Genomic DNA, 22,561 nt, shown 5'->3' on the forward strand with positions numbered 1-22,561 from the left:
GCCAGTAGCCCCGGATCTCCATCAGTGCCCCGCCAGGTGCCAACTCATGCAGAGTGGAAAGGCTATGGGGGATGGGAGGAACAGTGGTAAATTGCACATGCGCTAAATCAGTAGGGCTCAGGTGCCATTTTCATGGGAACAGACACTGGTAGATAGAAGGAATGACAGCTCAGCTGTGCAAGTGCTAAGTTGGGAGCAAAACCAGGTCCAGCTTAGTGTGTTGCACAGGTCCTCAGAGAGAACAGTTCTGTCATGGCAATCTACAGGCTGCACCCAAAATAATTCCAGCTGGCCCTCAGACTTAACGCTCAGTAAATGTCGACAAGATCAGCACCGACAACCCAGTGATTTAAGACAGTTGGTGTTTTCCTAACTCGGAACACTGCTTGAACATAAAGTCAACTTGAAGACCTGAAAGTAATGCATCTTAGAAACCTACCCTAAGGAGAAGAATCTGCCAACCAGAAGTACAATGACAAAAGGTAAAAGAAGAGACAGAGGTGCTAAGAATGTTACTGAAGACTCTCTGGCAAAGGAGCAAAAGCCTCTGCCACCCTCAAAGTTAACTGAGGAAGACATCAAGAAAATGGGGGACACAAAATTAAGAAAACTCATTATGAAGCTTCTGACCAACATTTACAAGCACATAGAGGAGTTCAAGGAATTTAAAGACTATGCCACACAGGACATAGCAATGAATCAATTGAAAGTGAATATATCAGAAATTAAGAATAGAGTGGAACAAATTAAAAATACGGTGGAGAGTCTCAAAAATAGAATGAATGAAGCAGAAGGAAGAATCTCAGAATTGGAAGATATTTTCTGTCACCATTGAGAAACAAACAAAAAGTTGAAAACAGAGCTGGGTTAAGCTAAAGAAAGTATCCAAGGATTAAAATTTAATTAAACAGAATTTTTAAAAGTATCCAGTGATTAAAAGACCCAATATAAGAGTTATGGAAGTTCCAGAAGGCACAGAAACAAAAGCTGGGTTAAAGGTGTATTCAATGAAAGAATAAATTAAAATTTACCTAATCTGGAGAAAGAATTGGAAAACAGTATACGGAGGGTCACAGAACCCCTCAGCAGAGTTGATCAAAAGCAAACTTCAGGGCACATGATGATCAAGCTCTCCTCAGTTGACCATTATGTAAAGATCCTTAAATGTGCAAACGAAAAGTATCAAGTGACATAGAGGAACCCCAATCAAACTCACAGTTGACCTCTCAGAGAAAACACTACAGGCCAAAAGAGAGTGGAGTAGCATATTTCAGATTCTAAAAAGGGAAAAATTTTCAGCCAAGAATAGGATATCCAGAAAAGCTCTCCTTCATCAATGAAAATGCAGTAGAATTCTTCCATAGTGAGGAAAAGCTATAAGAATTTACCTCTTCTAAACCTGTACTGTGAATGATACTCAAAGATGTTCTCTTAAAAGAGGAAAGGAAAAGCAACTACCAAAACCAAAAGCAAATGTGCAAAACATCCCAATAGAAGGACAACAGAAGACTAAATCAAAGAACAACCCATCGCTAAAATGACAGGACCAAATTGCCAACTACCCATATTAACATTGAATGTAAATGGCTTAAAGTAATCAGTCAAACACTATAGATTAGAGGACTGGATCAAAAGCAAAACCCATTTACCTGTTGCTTACAGGAGACATATTTCACTAACAAAGATCAGAGGAAACTGCAAGTTAACAGATGGAAAGAAATATTCCAAGCAAATGGTAAGGAAAAACGAGCAGGGGTAGTCATTCTTGCAACAAATTATATAGACTTTGATGTGAAAAACAGTAAGAGATGAAGAAGGACACCACATAATGATCAAAGGAACCATTCAGCAAGAAGAGATCGCCATAATAAATGAATATGTACCAAATGCCAAGGCATCTAGCTGTGTGAAACAAATATTAATGAATTAAAAGGGAGAAATAGACTCCAATACAATAGTAGTTGGGGACTTTAATACCCCTTTAACATCAGTGGACAGAACAACAAGACAGAAACTCAGACACTCAGGAACTCAGAACTCACCCAGACACTAGAGCAAATGGACTTAGTTGTTATCTACTAAACCTTTTATTCCACAGACGGAAAGTAAGCTTTTTTACATCAGTTCATGGAATCTTCTCCAGAATTGGCCATGTTATAGGCCACAAAACAAGCCTCAGAAAATTTTTTAAAAGCAAAATTATACCACGCATCTTCCCAGACCAAATTGGAGTGAAACTAGAGACCAAGAAGTCAAAACACTTAGGAAGATGTACAAATACATGGAGACTGAATAATATGCTACTAAGTGAGCAAGGGATTAGAGAGAAAATCAAAGGGGAAATTTAAAAATCGCTTGAAGGAAATGAAGGCATCGATACAACATATCAAAACTTATGGGACACAGTCAAGGTAGTGTTAAGAGGAAAATTCATCTTATTCAGTGCTTATGTTTAGAGACTAGAAAATCACCAAGTAAATTAAGGAACTAGAAAAGCAACAGCAGAGCAATCCCAAGATTAGTAGGAAAAAAGAAATAATCAAAATAAGGGAAGAAATAAACCAAATAGTGACCAAAAGAATAATACTTCAGGTCAGTTAATCAAAGAGGTTGTTCTTTGAGAAAATCAACCAAATAGACACCCCACTAGCCTGACTAGTCAAAAAAAGGAGGGAGAAGATGCACTTCAATAGCATCAGAGAAGAGAAATGAAACATAGCAACAGATATCTCAGACATACAGAGAATGATTAGGAAATATTGCAAGCAACATATACAAACAAATCAGAACCTAAAAGAGATGGATAGATTTTTGGACCCATGCAGTCACCCAAAATTGAATCAGGAAGCAATTAATAATCTAAATGGACCTATAATATGGACTGAGATTGAATCAGTAATTAAAGTTCTCCCAACCAAGAAAAGTCCTGGAGCAGATGGCATCATTGTTGAATTCTACCAAACATTTTACGAGGAACTTACCCCAATCCTCCACAAGCTTTTCCAAACAATAGAAAGAGGGGCAATCCTTCCAAACTCTTTCTGTAAAGCCAATATCACCTTAATACCAAAGCCAGATAGAGACACAACAACAACACAAATAGAACTACAGACCAATATCCTTGATGAACATAGATGCAAAGATCCTCAACAAAATACTAGCCATCAGGCAGATCATTCACCTGGACCAGGTGGGATTCATTCCAGGCATGCAGGGATGGTTCAACATTTGCAAATCAATGAATGTGATACATCACATAAATAAAATGAAAAATAAAAACCGTATGATCCTCTCAATAGATGCGTAATAGGCATTTGATAAAATCCAACACCACTTCATGTTGAAAACCTTCAACAAGATGGCATAGAAGGAATATTCAATAACACAATCAAAGCAATTTTTAAAAAGGCCAGCATCATATTAAATGGAAGAATATTGGAAGCTTTTCCACTAAAATCTGGAACTAGACAAGGATATACATTCTCAGCTCTACTCTTCAATATAATATTGGAAGTTCTTGCCAGAGCTGTTAGGCAAGAAAATAAATAAAAGGAATCCAAACTGGAGACAAAGAACTGAAATTATCCCTATTTGCAGATAACATGATCTTCTACATAAGGGAACCAAAAGACTCAGTCAAGAAACTATTAGAACTCATAAGAAACTTTGGCAGAGTAACAGGATACAAAATTAATGAACTCAAATCGATGGCACTAGTGTACACAAATAATGCCAAGGCTGAGAAAGAAATTGTAAGCACCGTTCCTTTTAAAATAGCTGAGAGGAATCTTAAATATCTGTGGATTACTCTAACTAAATATGTGGAAAACCTCTATGATGAAAACTATAAAACATTAAAGAAATAGAAGACATTGAAAATGGAGAAACTTACATTTTCCTAGATTGGCAGGAACAATATCATCATAATATACATATTGCCAAAAGTAATATACAGATTCAAAGCATTTTGAATCAAAATCCCAACAACATTCTTCTCAGAAATAGAAAGAAAAAGATAATAAATTTGTCTAGAAACAGAAGAAACCATGAATAGCCATAGCTATCCTGAAGAATAAAAATAAAGCTGGAGCAATGAAAGAATCTCAACTGAATTTGATCTGTGGTAATGCAACAAGGTGGAGGAATACACTATGGTGGTGGTGGGGGAGTCGCAGGGCCTGTAAAACCATGACACATAATGCAATGTAATAAAAAATACCCACAAAAATGTAATACAGCAACGGGGTGGAGTAATCCACCATGGGGGGAGGGTACAGGGAGGGGTTGGGGCATCCCCAGAGCCTATGAAACTGTCACATAATGAAATGTAATTAATAAAATTTATATAAAAAAAGAAAAAAATAAAGCTGGAGGAATCATAATTCCAGACCTCAAGACATACTACAGAGCAGTGGTAATCAAAACAGTCTGGTACTGGTACAGAAACAGAGAAGAAGATCAGTGGAACAGAATAGAAACTCCAGAAGGGAGCCCACACATGTACAGTCAACTAATCTTTGACAAGAAAACTGAAAACAACCCAAGGAAAAAGCCCGGTCTGTTCATCAAATGCTGTTGGACAATTGGATAGCGGCTTGCAGAATTAGAGGCAAGACCCTGTTACATTGTACAAAAGTCAGCTCTAAGTGAATCAAGGACCTAAAGCTACACTCAGAAATCATCAAACTATCAAAGGAAAACATAGGAAGCACTCTCCAAGGAATAGGAATGGGGAAAGACTTCTTGGAAAAGATGCCAGAAGCACAGGCAGTCAAAGCCAGAATAATCAAAAGGGACTATAGCAAACTCAGATGCTTCCGTACAGCAAGGGAAACAAGTGACAGCGTGAAGAAGCAACCAACAGAATGGGAAAAAAAATCTTTGCATACTACACATCTGATAGGGGACTAATATCCAGGATTTACAAAGAATTCAGAAACCCAGGGACAGTGGAAAAAAAAAAGCAACAGCAACAACAAAGTCTGTGAAGAAATGGGGGAAGGAAATGAACAGACGTTTTGCAAAAACACAGATTCAAATGGCAGTGCAGGAAATGCTGGGTTCCCTGCCACGCATCAGTACTCTGCAACCTTGCACATTCCTGGAGCCGCCTCTGCCAAGCTTTCAGACTGTGAGTGGGCACTGGCCTGCTGCCTGTCTTATCGTTAAGAGCACAAACATGTTATACCCTGGTATTTTTTAGTAACTAACAAGATCCCATCATTTTATGATTTATTTGTGTGAAAGACAGAGTTGGGATGGGGGACTAACAGAGAAGTGTGTACATGTGCACACGTGTCTACACACAGGCGCACACACACACACACATCTTCTATTCACTGATTTACTCTTCAGATGACCACAAGCAGCTAAGGCCAGGGGATCCAAGAGCTTGTGGTCCTCTCCCATGGGTGACTGAGTCCCAGACTTAAACTATTGTTCACGGTGCTTTCCCAGGAGCATTAACACTTGGAGTTGGATCAGAAGTGGAACAGCCAAGACTTGAACTGATGCCCATGTGTAGCCAGTGCTGCAGGCTATGACTTAACCTACTAAGACATAGCACCACACAGTCTATTTTTTAAATTTGTTTATTTTTATTGGAATGGCAGACATACCAAGAGGAGGAGAGACAGAGAGGAACATCTTCTGTTGCTGGTTTACTCCCAAGTTCACTCCCCAAGAGGGCAAAATGGCCAGAGCTGAGCTGATACGAAGCCAGGACTCAGGCATTTCAGGCCCCAAGCAGGGAGTTGGGTGGGAAGTGGAAGGCGAGGCTACAAACCAGCACCCATATGGGATCTTGGCACATGCAAAGCGAGGGATTTATAGGCTGTTGTGCCAAGCCCCACATATACTTCTTTTATAACAAATGCAAATGTTGGGCCTGGTGTGGTAGCCTGGCACGTAAGTCCTGGCCTTGCACACGCCGGGACTCCCATATGAGCGCCAGCAGCCCTGCTTCCCATCCAGCTTCCTGCTTGTGTCCTGGGAAAGCAGTCGAGGATGGCCCAAAGCCTTGGGACCCTGAACCTGCGTGGGAGACCTGGAAGAAGCTCCTGGCACCTGACTTCAGATGAGCTCAGCACTGCCCATTGCAGCCCCTTGGAATGTATCGGCAGATGGAAGATCTTCCTCTCTCCTCCTCTCTGTATATCTGTCTTTTCAATATAAATAAGTAAATCTTAAAAAAGCAAATGCAGGGTCCAGCATGATAGTGTAGTGGTTAAGGTCCTTGCCTGGTACACGCCAGGATCCCATATGAGTGCCAATTCATGTCCCAGCTGCTCCACTTCCCATCCAGCTCCCTGCCTGTGGTCTGGGAAAGCAGTCGAGGACAACCCGTAGCCTTGGGACCCTGCACCCATGTGGGAGACCTGGAAGAACCTCCTGGCTCCTGGCTTCGGATCAGCTCAGATCCAGCTGTCGCGGCCGCTTAGGGAGTGAACCTTCAGACAGAACATCTTCCTCTCTGTCTCTCCTCCTCTCTGTATATCCACCTTTCCAATAAAACAAACAAACAAATAAATAAATACATCTTTAAAAAAACAAATGCAAATGTCCAGTAATGAAATAGGCAGCTCCTTGAGATGCCTGCCAGTGAAGATATGGAAGCAAAGACAAAGTAGCCAAGATGCTACAGTTCTTACAGTAATCAAAGCATTGCATTAGAGTCTGGGCACAGGATGAGTAATAAGGCATTTGTTATGCCTCTAAGACTATACAGAATGTTATTGAATTGGTATTAATACGGAAAAGTTATTTTTCTATTTTATTTTTAAAAATTGATCTTTTAGAGGGGCCAGTGTGATGGCTCAACTGGCTAATAATCTACCTTACAAGTGCCAGCATCCCATGTAGGCGTTAGTTCTAATCCTGGCTGCTCCACTTCCCATCTCGCTCCCTGCTAGTGGCCTGGGGAAGCAGTGGAGAAGAATGCAAAGCCTTGAGACCCTGCACCCTCATGGGCGACCTGGAAGAAACTCCTGCTCCCTGGCTTGGCATCAGCTCAGCATTGACTATTGCAGTCATCAGGGGAGTGAAACCGTGGCTGGAAGATTTTTTCTCTCTGTCTCTCCTTCTCTTTATAAACCTGTCTTTGCAATAAAAATAAATAAATCTTTAGAAAACATTTATTTATTTGAAACAACAGCATTGGAGAGATGGAGGGATCAAAGGAGGCAAATCGAGATAGGGAGATCGTGACGTCATTCTGCTAGTTCATTCATGACATGGCTGCGGGAGTCAGTTCTAGAACTGGCTGACATCAGGAGCCAGGAACTGCTGCCAGGCCTCCATGTGCGTGGTACAAACACATGTGCGTGGGCCATCTTTCACTGCTCTTTCAGGCATGTTAGCAGGGAGCTGGACTGGGAGTGCAGCACAGTACTGCCACGGGATGCTGACATCGCAAACAAGCCCTTCACCAGAGGCACCACAATGCTGGCTCCTCTTTTGTATTGTAAGAACAAAAAAACCCTCCCCTTTTTTTTAAAGATTTATTTTATTTCTTTTATTGGAAAGTCAGATATATAGAGAGGAGGAGAGACAGAGACAAAGATCTTCCATCCAATGATTACTCCCCAAGCTACCGCAACAGCCAGAAGCCAATCTGACGGCAGGAGCCCCTTCCGGGTCTTCCATGTGGGTGCAGGGTCCCAAGGCTTTGGGCCATCCTCGACTGCTTTCCCAGGCCACGGGCAGGAAGCTGGATGGGAAGTGGGGCTGCTGGCACCCATATGGCATCCTGGCAAGAGCAAGACGAGGACTTTAGCCATTAGGCTACAGTGCCAGACCCAAAGGAAATCCTTGTGTAAAGCAGCTATATCTTAAGTCTCACAAAAAGTCGGAATACTCCTCAAAAACTAGGAAAGTCTACAGAATTTTTACAGGATTTTTTTCCCTTCGAATTTCTAAGATTTTGTAACCTGAACCACCCACCACAGTGTCAATTAATTATTCTGTATCTTTTTTTTTGTATTTTTTATGTGCAAATTCCAATTATAAAATAATGAGACTTATTTTCTCCAATATGTCTTTCAAGCTCAGTGTCATTTTATTTTGACCTTTTCAAGTGGTTTGACTACCACATTCAGTTATAGTCAGTATCTAACAAATCTTCCCTTCCACATCCAGAAGCCGAATTCAGTCTGCAGTGACACCATGTTTGAGGGCTCAGGATTACACTGGAGCAAGGTTGCAATGCTATTCATTATGTCACCTTTATTTGGCCTCTTGTTGGCTCTGATTAATTTGTCAGAAAGGAAAGAAATGGCTAGAAAAATAAACCTTTGCAATTTACCTGTCCTGGTTGAGAAAAAAATTAAATTCTCTTTTGTTTACTAGTACTGTGACTGCGTTTTAAGAGGGAGCTAAAGAATCAGGTGATTTCATGCAAATCTTTTTCATCAGGATTTGGCTGACTTTCTTCTATTGTTAATCTGTCTAGAGTCCTTTTGTCCTCCTAAGCTCTAGCCCAGTTGAACAAAATAGCTTTTGTAGATACTGTCTTCTACAAGGCTTCTTGGGGAAAAATGAAGAAAACTGTTAGCTCTCTAGCACCAGGCATGTGCTAGGCCCTTGGAGAGAATTCTTTGTATGATTATCTTGTTAATTTTACAGAGCAGTTTGTCGGGGTAGGCTGTGTTTGCACTTTACAGAGACTCAGAGATGTCAGGTAACAGCCTTGTGAAGCAACTGGTGAAGTGATTATAAGGTGATGTAATACGAGATGTCCTGCTTTGCTCTTAACGAAACGTTAATTCTCATTACTGTTAAATCTGGATCTAGACCAGTGTCGTTAATCCAAGCCCGCTTCTGTCCGTGTCTGCTGTGGACCACGAGGTCTTGCCAGCTTCTGTCCGTGTCTGCTGTGGACCACGAGGTCTTGCCCACTTCTGTCCGTGTCTGCTGTGGACCACGAGGTCTTGCCCCCTTCTGTCCATGTCTGCTGTGGACCACGAGGTCGTGCCCGCTTCTGTCCGTGTCTGCTGTGGACCACGAGGTCATGCCCACTTCTGTCCATGTCTGCTGTGGACCACGAGGTCTTGCCCGCTTCTGTCCGTGTCTGCTGTGGACCACGAGGTCGTGCTTACATCATGACCCAGTGTGCCTTCTTCCTTCCCAGCATCCGTTTCACCACGCTTTATCTTTGTGTTTAGATACCACCCTGATTTTGAGCCCCTGTGTGTTGGAAAGGGTTTCCATTTTCCTCTTTGTAGCTGCTGAAGTGACTACAGAGAATTGCATTTTTGTGCTCACTGTTCTTAATTAGAGGCCCGTGAATTAAGATAAATATGTTTTTCATTTTACAGTGGAAAACTATTTATGTCCTGAACGTGCCTGGCAACTGTGCCACAGTGGAGGGGCTGGGAAGAGCGCTGTCCCATGCGAGGATCTAATTAAGGCTGCCCACCTCCCCCTGGTGCTGCTGGCACTCTGAGAGTGACAATGGCAGTCATTAGGCCAAGGCTGGGCGGCTGCTGGCCTTCCCTCTCTGCTACTCTCTCTCATCACTCTGGCACAAAGGTGATTGTGAGATAAAGGTGGTTGGCGATAAGCTGTCTCTCACGTACCTGAAAGTGAAACATGAATTCCCTTGTAAAGATGTCTTCTGAGGCCACTCCCACATCCGTAGCAGGAAGGAGACACAGCCTTGTCGCTACTAGTCTAGGGTTGGTACCACGTAAGAAGCCTGTGGGTAGTCATGTACCAAAACTCCCGTTGGTCCCTATCCACTTGTAGCTTCTCCATAGCGCTTACATCTTCCTTCCGCATAGAGCAGCTCAAAACCCTTTTCCTTTGTCTTGATACTTCTCTACACAATTGTTCTTTGTTAGAATTCCATGTAAGCTCCCCATTCTGGGTGCTCCTGTAAGTTGCTTGTTCCTGAGTCCCTCCTGTGTTTATGCGCATCGCGCGCCTTGAACTCCTGCTCTTCTCTTGTTGGTCTTTGGTCAGACTTACTCATAGGATCCAAGGCGGAACACCTGGGCAGACACAAGGGGAAAGTTTTTCCTCTTCTATGTGATTTCTCTGAATTTCCTCTATTATCTAACTTGCTGTTGAACTCAGAATTTTAAAACTCTCTTTTGTGGCACTGTAGAAAATTTGAGAAAGCCCATGCTATCAATTTGTTAATTCAGAAGAATTTATATTCTATTCCATTTTTTTTGAAAAAGTATTTATTTGGAGTGTAAAGTTAGAGCCAGAGAGAGGGAGGGATAAAAGGAAGGAGAAAGAGAAAGAGATCCTGTATTTGCTGGTTCACTGCCCAGAGAGCTGCAACAGCCGGAGCTGGGCTTGTCCAGAGCAGGAGCCTGGAGCTTCTCCAGTCTGCCATGTGCTGCAGGGTCCCAGGCACTTGGATCGTCTGCTGTGCTATGCTAGGGAAATTAGCAGGCAGCTGGATTAGAAGAACAAGAGACTAGACCTGGTGCCAGGCAGCAGCTTTACCCACTCCGCCACAGCACCTGTGCCTCTCATCCCTTTTTTGAACTGTTTTATAACTCAAAAATGATTCCCCAAAATGTTGTATATTTACTACTGAATTTTCTTCACATGAAATAAATTTCTGTGGTTTGGTTAGGAAGAGGGAAAGATACTCCTTGTGGAGATTCTAGAATGCATTCTTCCATCTCACTGAGTGAGCTTATGACTTTATTTTACCTAATACTGCCGGAGCCCAGCTGCAGCCAAGTTCGGAGCTCGGGAAGGGTGCGTGGAGTCAGCGATACAGAAAGACACAGACACTGTCACTTCGTGTGCTCTTGCTACAGCTCAAGAAGAAGCTGTCCTTTTTAATTACTCAGACTCCTCACAAGCTTCTGCGCAAACAACTGATTGTTTTGATTTTACTTCAAGACTAAGGGGGCATGTACAGACATTTGAACATTCCATTTTCACTTCGGGGCTAAGCAGGTGCCCCTAAAGATAATTCTGCAAAATATTGTATTCATATTCTTCAAAGCAAGCCATTATTCATTCTTCAGTAGTAGCCATGGAGCGACAGCCAGGACTCCAAGGCCAAGGCACATGCGATTACCTGCTAATCAGTAATACATTCCTACCACATTTCTGTTTCTACAATTTACCCATTATTTAATGGGAAAATAGGTTACAAGGGGAAAAACGTAAAAACCCAAGACAAAAGTTTCAAATGTTAAATCCCCCTGCAACTATAGGCTCTACAACCCCATAAACAATGAAACAATAATTAAAAGCATATTTCTTTGATAAAAGCATCCTTAATTCCTCTAGCTAAAAATTATAAAAGCGGCTAAAACAGTTACATTTTTTATGCTCCAAAGAAATCGCAGACAGGCTAGCCTTTGAGATAACAGTAACTATATTTATTACCATAGCAGTTTCAGCTCTTATTCCCATAACTTGTATTAACATTTAGAATATTTATCAAGCCCTTTCCCAGAAGGTGTGCTACATGTCTGGGCCAGATTCTGAGGCAATGGTTAAAATACCCAATAAGATGTCCAGAACGGCAAGGACATAATTGTGCCCTTGTGTGTAAATTGTCAAAGGCCCACTCACCAAGACATTATCAGTGACATTAACCCTCAAGCTCACATCAGTTGCAAAAACGATCTCACAGGGGAAACAACAATGCCTCAATAGATTACAGAATTCTTAGTGGGGTGCCTGAGTGTCCATGCAACCAGGGGGTGAAACAGCGTCAAGGTGCTCAGAGAGGAATCCACTGGGCCCTACCAAACAGCTGCAAGCTCCCCTGGGCCCTGCCAAACAGCTGCAAGCTCCCCTGGGCCCTGCCAAACAGCTGCAAGCTCCCCCCAGCCTTGCCAAACAGGAGAGCTGTTCTCTTCACTCCTTCTTGTCATCCACACCTACTGCACGGACCCCAGCATAATACCAACATCCTGTTTGGAAAGGACAACCCAAAAGTAAAACCAGGAATGTAGAATTATAGAAATTTTATTAGAGAAGATGAAGGATTTTTGAGGAAAGCGTGGTAGAGATTGGGGAACTAAAATGCGTGGCTGCTTTTTATAGCTCTTTTATGTGCCATTTTATTAAATGCACCTAAATATTTTAAGTATGACTTTGTTTCAATCTAAGAGATTGTATTTTAAATATTATATTCAATGTCTAGTATGTATGGGTTTGTTTTTATTTGAGAGATAGGGTGAGGGAGATGCAAGATAGGATGAGAGAGAGGAACAGAGAGCGAGCTAGAGAGAGAGCTTCTGTTTGATAGATCATTCATGGCCCATGCTGGACCAGGCAGGAACCAGGAACTTGGTTCAGATCTACAAGGCTGGCAGGTACTCAGTCATTTGAGGTATGCTCACTGCTTCCCAGGGTCTGCATTAGCCAGAAACTGGAACAAGAACCCAGCACTGGGTATTGAATCCAGGGCACTTAGAGGAGGCCAACCTCACGACGCCCGTCTTCCCTTCCTTAGTAAATCAGACACCCACGCCAGTACATATAATTTTAACTTGTTTTGTGGTCATCAGAGCCAAACCACAGTTGCTAGTTTGATTGATTTTACATCTTTTTGTTGCAGATCTTTAGATAAATTCTTTGAGCAAACATTTGACACAATAGTTAACTCAGAGCTTGAGATGGTAACATCCCACACCCAAGTGCCAGATTTCAGTTCTAGCCCTGTTTCAGACTAATCCAGACCCTGCTGTGACAGGCATTTGGGAAATGAACCAGTGAATGGAAGTTCTCTGACTTTATATCTGTCCCTCTAATAAAAAATGAAAAGATAAAAAGTGAATCAGAATAATCCTATAAGCTAAAGAAACATTAGATTCTTTCCTATGCAGGGCATTCAGTGTTTGAATTATTAGAATGCGCGGTTCAGATACTGGGGACTGTTCTTCCAGTTCCACTTCCTGCTAATGCGCATTCCGGGAGGCAGAAGGTGGTGGTCCATGAGCTTGGGTTCGCACTGCGCCTGTGAGATACACAGATGACCTTCCAGACTTCAGGAACCAGCTTGGCTCTCTTAGGCTTTTGGGGGAGTGAACCAGTGGATGGATAGATGACCTCGCTCTTTGCCTTTCAGATAAAATCAAAGATAAACATTTAAAATATGTCAATAAAAAATAAATGTTTCTTTTAGATGTCAGAATGCTCCCTTGTTCTTAAATGTGAAGTGTCTAGCAGTGCTTTTCATCATACATAGCAATAGCACAATCTTTTTAAGCAAAATTTCATGCAGAATACCAGCTTGTAAGCAACGCAAAAATGGCCCGGTTCTCTGTGTGGGGGTGACTAGGGATAAATTTATCTATTCAGGGGTATTCATAATTTATTTATTTAGGGGTAAATAAGAAAGGTCCAGGTCTCTTCTGTCTTCTTTATCATCTCATCTTTCTAGAAGAACCTACCCTTACCCTGGACAACCCAGCAAACATTTTCTGTAAAACCTTAGAGGCTTAAAATTTGTTTTTCTATGTATGTACTGTTCTAATGCTTTTGCTAATTTTGTTTAAAATATTTACCTTGAATACTTCTGAAAAATCATTTTTCACTAGTTTTTAAAATTATTATTATTATCATTTTATGATACAATTCCATAGGCCCTGGGATTTTCCTTACCCCCTCCCCAAATACTTTCTGCCATGCCACTCAGGTTCCCTGTATTATTACAATAGTATTGTTCTTCATAAACAGTCATATGTCCATCTTTGCAGGCATGGACAATGGCAGAGTCCAGTATCCTACTGTCAAGATGTAGTTAGCAATTTCATTGGGAATCCACCTTTGATCTGGAAGTAGAGATGCTTACTGCATTGTATCCTCACATCTGGAAAATTATTTTTATAAGTAAAAGAATTGGGACTGGCATGATGACTCAACAGGTTAATCCTCTACCTTGCAGTGCCAGCTTCCCATACGAGTGCTGGTTCATGTCCCAGCTGCTCTACTTCTGATCAGTTCCTACTTATGGCCTGGGAAGACAGCAGAGGATGGCCCAAGTCCTTGGGCACCTGCACTACATGGGCTCCATGTGCTTAGACCTCTGCCTGCATGTGGGAGGGCTGGAGAGAGTTCCCGGCTCCTGACTCCAGCCTGACACAGCTCTCACCATTGTAGCCGTCTGGCAAGTGAACCAGTGGGTAGAAGATCTCTCTCTCTCTCTCTCTCTCTCTCTCTCCTTCTCTGTCTCCTTCTCTGTCTCCTTCTCTCTCTGTGGTTCTCCCCTTCAGACAGATAAATCTATCTATCCATATATATAGAAAGTGAATATGTTGGAGGAACTCATAGGACATGGTAAGAAATTTCCTTCAAAAATAATCTTTAATTTTAAAACATTTTCCCCAAGATTTAAAAAAAGAAACCAAACAATATTTTGTTAAAAGAAACAATGTCTCTTTTAATTTCTCTCCCATAGCCTCAATTCTCTCATTTATTTCTTTAGGCAAGATTAAAGAGATCTATTAAGAAATCACCTATTTTGACATTTTGATACTCTTATTCATCAGAGTATGAAACTAAGATTCAGGAAGGAAAATTCAAACAGACGAGCAGCTTGGGGAGGCCTCCTGGGCCTGAGCCTTGTCTCCGTGCTGTGCACAGCTCATCTGGAGAAGCTGGCGTGCTCCTTCTGAGATGGGGACAGTGGCAGAGCCAGAACCCCGAGCACAGAGCAGGTTCGAACAGCAGGAAGAGACTACTGCACACGGTGGTCTCCGCTCACTTGTAGTGGGCTACAGTCGATTATGCACATCAGAGAAATTAACATAGCTCTGTAGTGGGAACACTGAACAGTATTAAATGTGGACAACTGTGGGTTATAGCCCTAATAGGGAAGGATTTATTTGACCAGGAATTGTCAGTATTTTGGACTATGAACAGAGTGTTTATCAAAGCCCATGCAATGAGAAAGTTAGTTTTGTTTTGAGAATCTCAATTGTAGCACCTCTTAAAATGTATATTCTTCGTATTATGTAGGTTTTTGTTCGGTACTTAGTCGTAGCCATGCTTCCCTCTGTACTGAAATGCTTCCTCACATCCTGGCATTGGGAGACATCATTTTTGCATGAACGCTTGGGCTCAAGGGTGTGTCACTTTTAAAATGCCCATACGTCGCTCTTGGGTCGATGCTGTTAGCATTTCACTCCAACACGTCTCTTGAGCAATCTGAAAGGATCACTACATCAGGTCAGACCTATCTGCTCTCGTTATTAGAAGGCTGGAGTGAATAAAGGTCAGCCTCTTCGATGGCTGGCTGCTCTTCCTGTGAGCATCAGCTGTTAGGGGAAGCTAGTTCATCTGTCTGCGGGTTGAGGATGCAACTGCAGAAGCCGTCAGACTAATACTGATTGAAGGTGGACTGGGAGGAGGACGCGCGGCTGTCCTACGGCTTGCCATTGGCTTCTTATTACGGCATTCTCCCCTGAGACGCACCCTGCATGCTCATTCACCTCCCTCCTTCTCTTGCTTCCGCTTGCTTTCTTGCCCCTCATTACTGATTCACAGCGAGAGGCGGCAGCCAAGGCAGCAGCAGCCAAGGCAGCAGCAGCAGCAGCAGCGCTGCTCGTCACGAACCACGGATTGCAATGAACTCATCCTTTTCTCCTTGCAGATTCACAACTGTCCTGGCGTGCTGGCGGCGGCTGCTGCTGCCTGCTCACGCACAGACCCACGCACACATTCTCTCTAACACACATGCACACTCACATGCTCTCACATGCTAGATCCTTCTGAACAGCTGGTCTGTCTGTATTCAGACCTCTGAACTCTCCTGCATCGCCCCTGGTCGTTTTCTTGCATTCGATTGCTTTTGCTGTTTTTTATTTGCCATCGGTTTTTCATTTCATTTTCATCCGCCAGTTTACTTCGGGGCTCTTGCACAGTGGATAATTAAGCCAAAATGTTTTTCTTGTGGAGGCATTAGCTGGCAATTCCCACTCCAGACTGGCTTGTGCATCCTCCCGGGCAGACCTGAGCCCGGCTCCTCTGCCGCCGCAGTTGTTAGCATTGTGGGTAAGAGATCCGCTCTGCCTCACTCTGGATACCTGCCTTCTGCTCATGGAGGAAGGGGCGCCTTGCCCAGCCCCAGCTGCCAAGCTCACGCCTCCTGTCAGAAAGTCCCAGGACATGCACGACGAGAGGAACAAGGTGGTGAATGAGTACGCTTGTCGAGTGCTGGAACTCCTGGGGATGGGGCATCGACTGTTCGTGCCTCGGCTTCTGGCGGTGAGACTGCTTTTCATTGAACTTCGTTTGTGGGAATCTGCTGCCCTGGGTGAGGATCCCTCTTCTCCCTGGCAGAGGCGTGTGGTCTCCTCTTTCCTTCTTCTCCCCGTTCTGCTGAGTGACCGCTGCCGTGCAGCTCGTTTGGAGCCTTAATTGGCTAGAAGAGATCATGGCTCTTTTCTGGAGTCCAGGGTTACACCGGTGGCATTATCTCTGTGGCAGCAAAACCATGATTTTCTAGCTGAGCAAACTCAGCAGCAAAGCGGAATTCCTAAGTGCTTGGTACAGGCATTCTGTCATTTTATCTCCAATGGGTTAAATTTCACAACAGACATAGTTACTTATCTGGACAATGTGTGGTTTGCTTTCCAACCTCCCCCCATTTGGTTGCCAATTTGATTGGGGGAGAGGAAAGGATGTAGAGAATTTTGTCATCTAAATATCTTTGGGGTAGGAAATGGTAGGTTTTTCTCCTGGCATGATTGACCGGTGTGTCTAAAGCAGCTCGAAGGTGCTGGGTCCATGCTCTGAGTCTGGGAAGTCAGGATTGCTTGGTACTTGATTTTTCTGAGCAAGAAAAATAATCGTTCTTCTTCATTTCCTATCAAGGGTTAAAATTAAATACCCACAATCACTGTTGCAGGGGTTCTTTCTCAGTGGTTTGAGAACTGTACCTAGCAACTGTTCTGTAATATAATTGGTCTATAGGAATCCTATGCCATTATGTGGTAATAATACACAAGAATAATTAAGTTTGGTGTTGTCTATAGAATGGAATTTAATATTCCAGACTATTTGCCTGTTATGGGTTTCTCATATTCTAGTCTCCTCAGCACAATATTTATTTGACTAAATTTAATCATGTCCTCTCACGTCTCACCCAGTAAATTTCATCTCTGTTTATACTTACATTTACAATGAGTAGTTCCATCTTTGAGTGTAGATTTGCACACAAATATAACCTCTTGTCTGTTATAACAGATGTGTTAGGTGGCCATATACATAAGACGTTTCCCACCCTAAAGGAGATCTGCTTACCACTACAATGGGAAGCCCGATGCTGTGGCTAACGTGCAGTTGTAGGGGGTGTTTTTTTAGAGAAATCTGGTTCTCTATCAGTAAAGGAAGAAATCGGAAGAACTCAGTACATATGTTTTTGTGCCCAGGCGAGGTTATTTTCTTCCCAAATGCCATTTTTAATAAAAGAGAAAACTGAAGAGTCATGATTCCATTGGAAAGGAGTTTTGTTTCATTTTGTTTTAATTGATATAAGAAGCATTTTATTTCAAGAGTCTTGACACAATGAAGTTTTAAAACACATTTCAGTAAATTCCCTGCCCCTCTTAGGGATCAGTCATGGTTTAATATATTTACATATCTTAAAAAAGACTACACAACTTTGTGACTCAGGGGTGACTTCCCTTGGTAACTTTCTGGTAATCCTGTCTTTGGCATTGATATTTTTCCATGCACTGAAGGAAAACATAAATTGATAACCAAGAAGAGCTCTCCTACTGAAATCAACTTCAGAGGTGAATACATACTGCCTCTAGTCAAGACAAACTTCAGCAGTTAAATTCACACGGGGTCGAGTCTCCCACTTGAGGCATTGGGAGATCATCCTAGGCATTTGTATATGCGCTGGTACAGAATTTGGTGGGTTGCCAAGTTAGGTGTCTGAGGAAAGGGCGTCTCTCAGGTTCTTGTCACTCTTAGTATTCAGAGCCTAGATGGGGATGCTACTTGGATTCCATGTGGAAGGTACATGTGTGTTGTCTCAAGGCCATTGGAACCCTCTGACTGTTACATACAGTTGTACTTGGAATATGATTCATGAATCAGGAATGATCTGCATTTCATAAAATCATATACCTTTTCATAATTAGGAGTATGGCTTTTATCCAAAGAGTAACTACTCACAGTTCAGTCCGCGTGCCAGTGGGAAGTAGAGCGGTTCAGCCTTGTGTTCTCGGACCAGCTGATGATGTGGTATTGATGGCTAATCCACACAGGGAAGTCCTGGAGGAATCCTGCCTTGTGTTGGAATCTTTCCAGTTCTAGTCAAGAGGGCAAGCACCAAAGTTTTAAGACGTGCCTCTGGTTTTTTGATCAAATTTTAAACATGGGTACATATTGTACAAACATGCATGAATATTTTATTTAAAGATTGCAATGTTTTCCATTGTAAGACAGATTACTTTAAAAAGATAAGTGGGTGGGGATATACCCAGGCCGCACTGAAGATGTGGATGCTGGGCCTTTTTCACTGTTCCCTGATTGACAGCAGGATCATGCAGCTACCAGAACACTGTGCTCCTATGACTCTTGGTTAGAAGGAAGCCAAGTTGAATAAAAGAAACACATTGGGGATTTTTGCTTATCATCCTGTAAAGGCACACCACATACAGCATGACTTTCCTTTAATAAGCCAGGTATAAATACTTCATTTTAGATACATTCTTACGTCATAAATGTTTTATGCAGAGTCGCCAACCATGTTTCCTCAGTGAAATTAAACCACCAAAGCAAGAGATAGAAATATCCTCAATACCAGCTAACTAGTATCACTTCTTTTAAATCCTGTGCAAAAACTCTTACATTTCTTTCTCTTTTTTTTTAATTGAATAACCTGAAAGAATAAACCCTAGACTTTTTTTTTTTTAATTTTTTTTTTTTAAGATTTTATTATTATTGGAAAGCTGGATATACAGAGAGGAGGAGAGACAGAGAGGAAGATCTTCCATCCGATGTTTCACTCCCCAAGTGAGCCGCAACGGGCCGGTGCGCGCCGATCCGAAGCCGGGAACCAGGAACCTCTTCCAGGTCTCCCACGTGGGTGCAGGGTCCCAATGCATTGGGCCGTCCTCAACTGCTTTCCCAGGCCACAAGCAGGGAGCTGGATGGGAAGTGGAGCTGCCGGGATTAGAACCGGCGCCCATATGGGATCCCGGGGCGTTCAAGGCGAGGACTTTAGCCGCTAGGCCACGCCGCCGGGCCCAAACCCTAGACTTTTAAATAATGATGTATCACCCAAGAATAGTGAGGAGGTTGGAATACAAGCATCTGGAGCTAACATTGAGATGCTAGAACTGTTTCCACCTACTGAAGTAAGAAAGTATCACTTGAAAATGTGACACCATTGCACTGAATTTTTCAGTGGGAAAAACACATTCAAAATGGTATCAGCAGGAGCACCTGGCCACAGTCCATGTTCTGTAAGTGCATGAAATTTGCAAAAAGCAGAACTTCTGCTCCGCTCATGTTTATAATCTCCCTTTTCCCCTCTGAGTATTTTTGTTTTTGAATATGAATAAAACGTGATTGTCACAGCATTGCACAAAGTACTTTGGCCACAGTTTTGGTACTGATCTGCTGGTTGTTTTCGCTGTGAGTGTATAGGCCTCCCCACCCAAGCAGGCTAGAGCCAGCCTGTGGGAGCTAAGCTTTCATTTCAGTAACACTCTCATGCGTCCCACTTAGGTTTGGTTTGGTTTGGTTTGTGTTGTTAATTTGTAGATGTGCTTTTTTTTAAAAAAATTTATTTTTATTTGGTAAGCAAAGTTACACAGCAAAACAGAGAGAGAGAAAGAGAGAGGGCGGGAGAGAGAGAGGTCTGTCTGCTGGTTCACTCCCTAAATAGCCACAATAGCTGGAGCGGAGCCAATCCAAAGTCAAGAGCCAGGAGCTGCTTCTGTTTCTCCCACGTGGGCTCAGGGTCATCGTCCACTGCTTTTCCAGGTCATAAGCAAGGAGTTGGACTGGGAGTGAAGCAACTGGGATGGACTCAGACTAGCGCCCAATACTGCTCTTCCCTGACTTTTGTTCTAAAAGCAATATAAAAAAAGTAAGAATTTTGCTATTTCAATGAATTCTCCTTACCTGTTGGAATCCTGTATAGTGAATATGGGCAGTAGTGATAACCCAGAAGCCAACACAATCTCCCTGAGTACTTGGTTTCATTCTTTAAGTATTAGTCTGCCTTTTAGGGATATGTATTATTTTTATTCATGTGAGAAGATAAACAGGAAGACAGAGAGATGATGTCATCAGCTGATTCACTCCCGTGAATGCCTCCCCCAAGAGCCAGGACAGGCATTAGGAGCTGGGAATCCACTCCATGCCCTCACCTGCTGCTGCCCAGGCTGGCATTAGAGGAAAACTGGAGTCAAGAGTCACAGCAGGGAATTGAACTCTGGTACTTTGATACGGGAGGCCTGTGTTTTAGCTATTAAGACTAAAGATCTTCTCACAAATGGATACATTTTCAGAACTTGAGTCTTTCCATCAAAGATCGTATGTTAGAAGCCTCTCCTCATTGTCAGAGAGAGTATTAGTATTCATATAATTATAAAGTAAATTATAGCCATTAATTATCTCCATAATGGGTATGTGTGAGGACCGTATAACCCTGGTTGAAGTCATGTTTTTGTTTCCATAGAAAGCACTACCACCTATATTATAAACTACTAATGTTAGATTTATCTGTGGATGTTGTAGATCCAGTATATTGAACAAAATACTATGTACATGATGCTAGAAATTTTAGTAAATGTATGTGTAAAGAACAGGAAGATGAGTAATGTAACAAAATGTTAATCATATTTGTATTTGTATGGAAGGGCATTATGTTGGGATTTGTAAGAATATGTATATATTTTCCATGGAGTAGGTGTTACAGGACAGTGGATTGAGTTAGCACTGGGAGTGTCCATGTCCTGTATCAGGTTGCCTGGCTCTTGTCCTGGCTACTGGACACTTCCACAGCAGTTCCTGAGGGGGTTTGTAGGTGATGACCCACGTGCTTAGATTCCTGCCACGCACCTGGGAGACCGAGGTTGGGTTCCAGGCTCCTGGCTCTGGCCCATCCCCGGCTGCTGTGTGCACTGGAGGAAGTAATCAACAGTAAATCAGCAGATGAAGGTCTCTTTCCTGTGTCACTCTGTTTTACAAATAATATTTTTAAAAAGTGTTCCTTTTGTGAGGCTGAGGCCTTAACATATAGGCACATAAACACACACTATCATTGAAAAATAAAATATTATTTTTAAAAAGCTGAATGGCAATCTGATGAGCCATAGCTTTGTTCTTAATCTGTGAACAAGAAGTATCTATGCCTCACTTGTAGAGAGGAAAACCTTTTAGATGTAGTTGTCAGAAAATGGAGAGTTGGTCTCATGAGCTCAGGATCTGCTTAAGGTGTTACAGTGGCCTTTGAGTTGATGGTAATTATGAAGTCCTCTTACAGATAGAACGTTGAAAAAAATAAAATAAAAAGATTAAAAATAAAAAAGCAGATAGAACGTTGGAGAGAACAGCCCAAGAGAATCAAAATAGGACTGCAGGTTGCCTTCTAGAATCCTGAAAAACATTGTTTCTGTTTGTGTGTTTTATCCTGAGTAGCATTTCTTTCTTCCACAATGACATTAGCTATGTTCTAATCCATGGGAAAAGTATACGTTCTTATTGCTTAGACTGCTTTATAGAACTAAAGATGTCAGCGAGATCAAGGTGCTCGTTTTTAATCACTCAAATATCAGCCTCTGAGCATATTTGAGCAGCACACAGATAACTTCCCAAACTATCATCACTTGCATTTATTTGTTTGGGAGTTTGTAAAATATGCCAGTATGCCTTAACTTGCTTCATTTTCAGAATCTTCAGATTGAAAATGCTCCCATTTGGAAAGAGGGAAAGTCATTCAACACCACGAGTAGCTAGAGTTGTAACTGGAATTCATTTAGTCTCTTCTTTTTTTACAACCTTGTCTGAACTCCTTCAGTGTGCCAACTTCCTCCCGAAGCCAGGGCGAGAGAGCAGGGTAATGTCTACACGTTGTGTATCTGAGCCCACTGCTCCATAGTTGTCAGCACTGCTTTCTTCTCATGCTTGGCTGAGCTGGACAAGCCATGTGATCTGTGAAGGGTGGCACAGGGCACTCTGGGCTCTGGGGTGGAAAAACTCTTCCTTAGCGGCTAAAGTCTCCCCCTGATGGAAGTTCTGTTGCCAGTCCTCCTCTGAGATTACAGAGGTCCTCCAGACGGCACATGTACCAGTGCGGCCATCTCTGCCTGACCAGGCTGTATTAGAAGGTAGGATTTGTCATTCGTGGTCCCAGAATTCTACTTCTGTATGAATTCAAAGGCTAGACTTGAAATTAGGTCTTCAGCAGTATAAGAAAATTAGGTAGCCAAGCCACTGCCCGTAGACAAGGGATTGTCACCTACCATACATGGGCATCTGTTTCTGGATAGCTAAAGTTAGGCCCAGAAGTACCACCTAGACCTTTTGGTGGTACAGAAGGGTTAACCCTCTTTCCTTACAAACCCAGTTGGTAGCCTGTCTAGAGTTTTCTAAACCATCACCAGACAGC

The 22,561-nt window shown here is 42.5% G+C and overlaps 1 protein-coding gene across 3 annotated transcripts in view; it reads left to right on the forward strand.

Annotated features, from left to right (window-relative positions):
• RABGAP1L (RAB GTPase activating protein 1 like) overlaps nucleotides 1-22,561 on the forward strand; it is a 614,224-nt gene that overhangs the window by 460,573 nt on the left and 131,090 nt on the right. The window contains exon 1 of one of the 3 annotated variants that reach the window (XM_058660696.1): nucleotides 15,558-16,191. The exons of the other annotated variants lie outside the window; for them this stretch is intronic. Coding sequence (XP_058516679.1) covers nucleotides 16,024-16,191 — 168 coding nt within the window. The 5' untranslated portion in view covers nucleotides 15,558-16,023. Of the gene's footprint in view, nucleotides 1-15,557; nucleotides 16,192-22,561 lie in introns of those variants that run through there. 3 annotated transcript variants of the gene reach the window in all.

The sequence above is a fragment of the Ochotona princeps genome, chromosome 2, assembly GCF_030435755.1.
Source record: "Ochotona princeps isolate mOchPri1 chromosome 2, mOchPri1.hap1, whole genome shotgun sequence".
NCBI classification, from domain to species: domain Eukaryota; kingdom Metazoa; phylum Chordata; class Mammalia; order Lagomorpha; family Ochotonidae; genus Ochotona; species Ochotona princeps.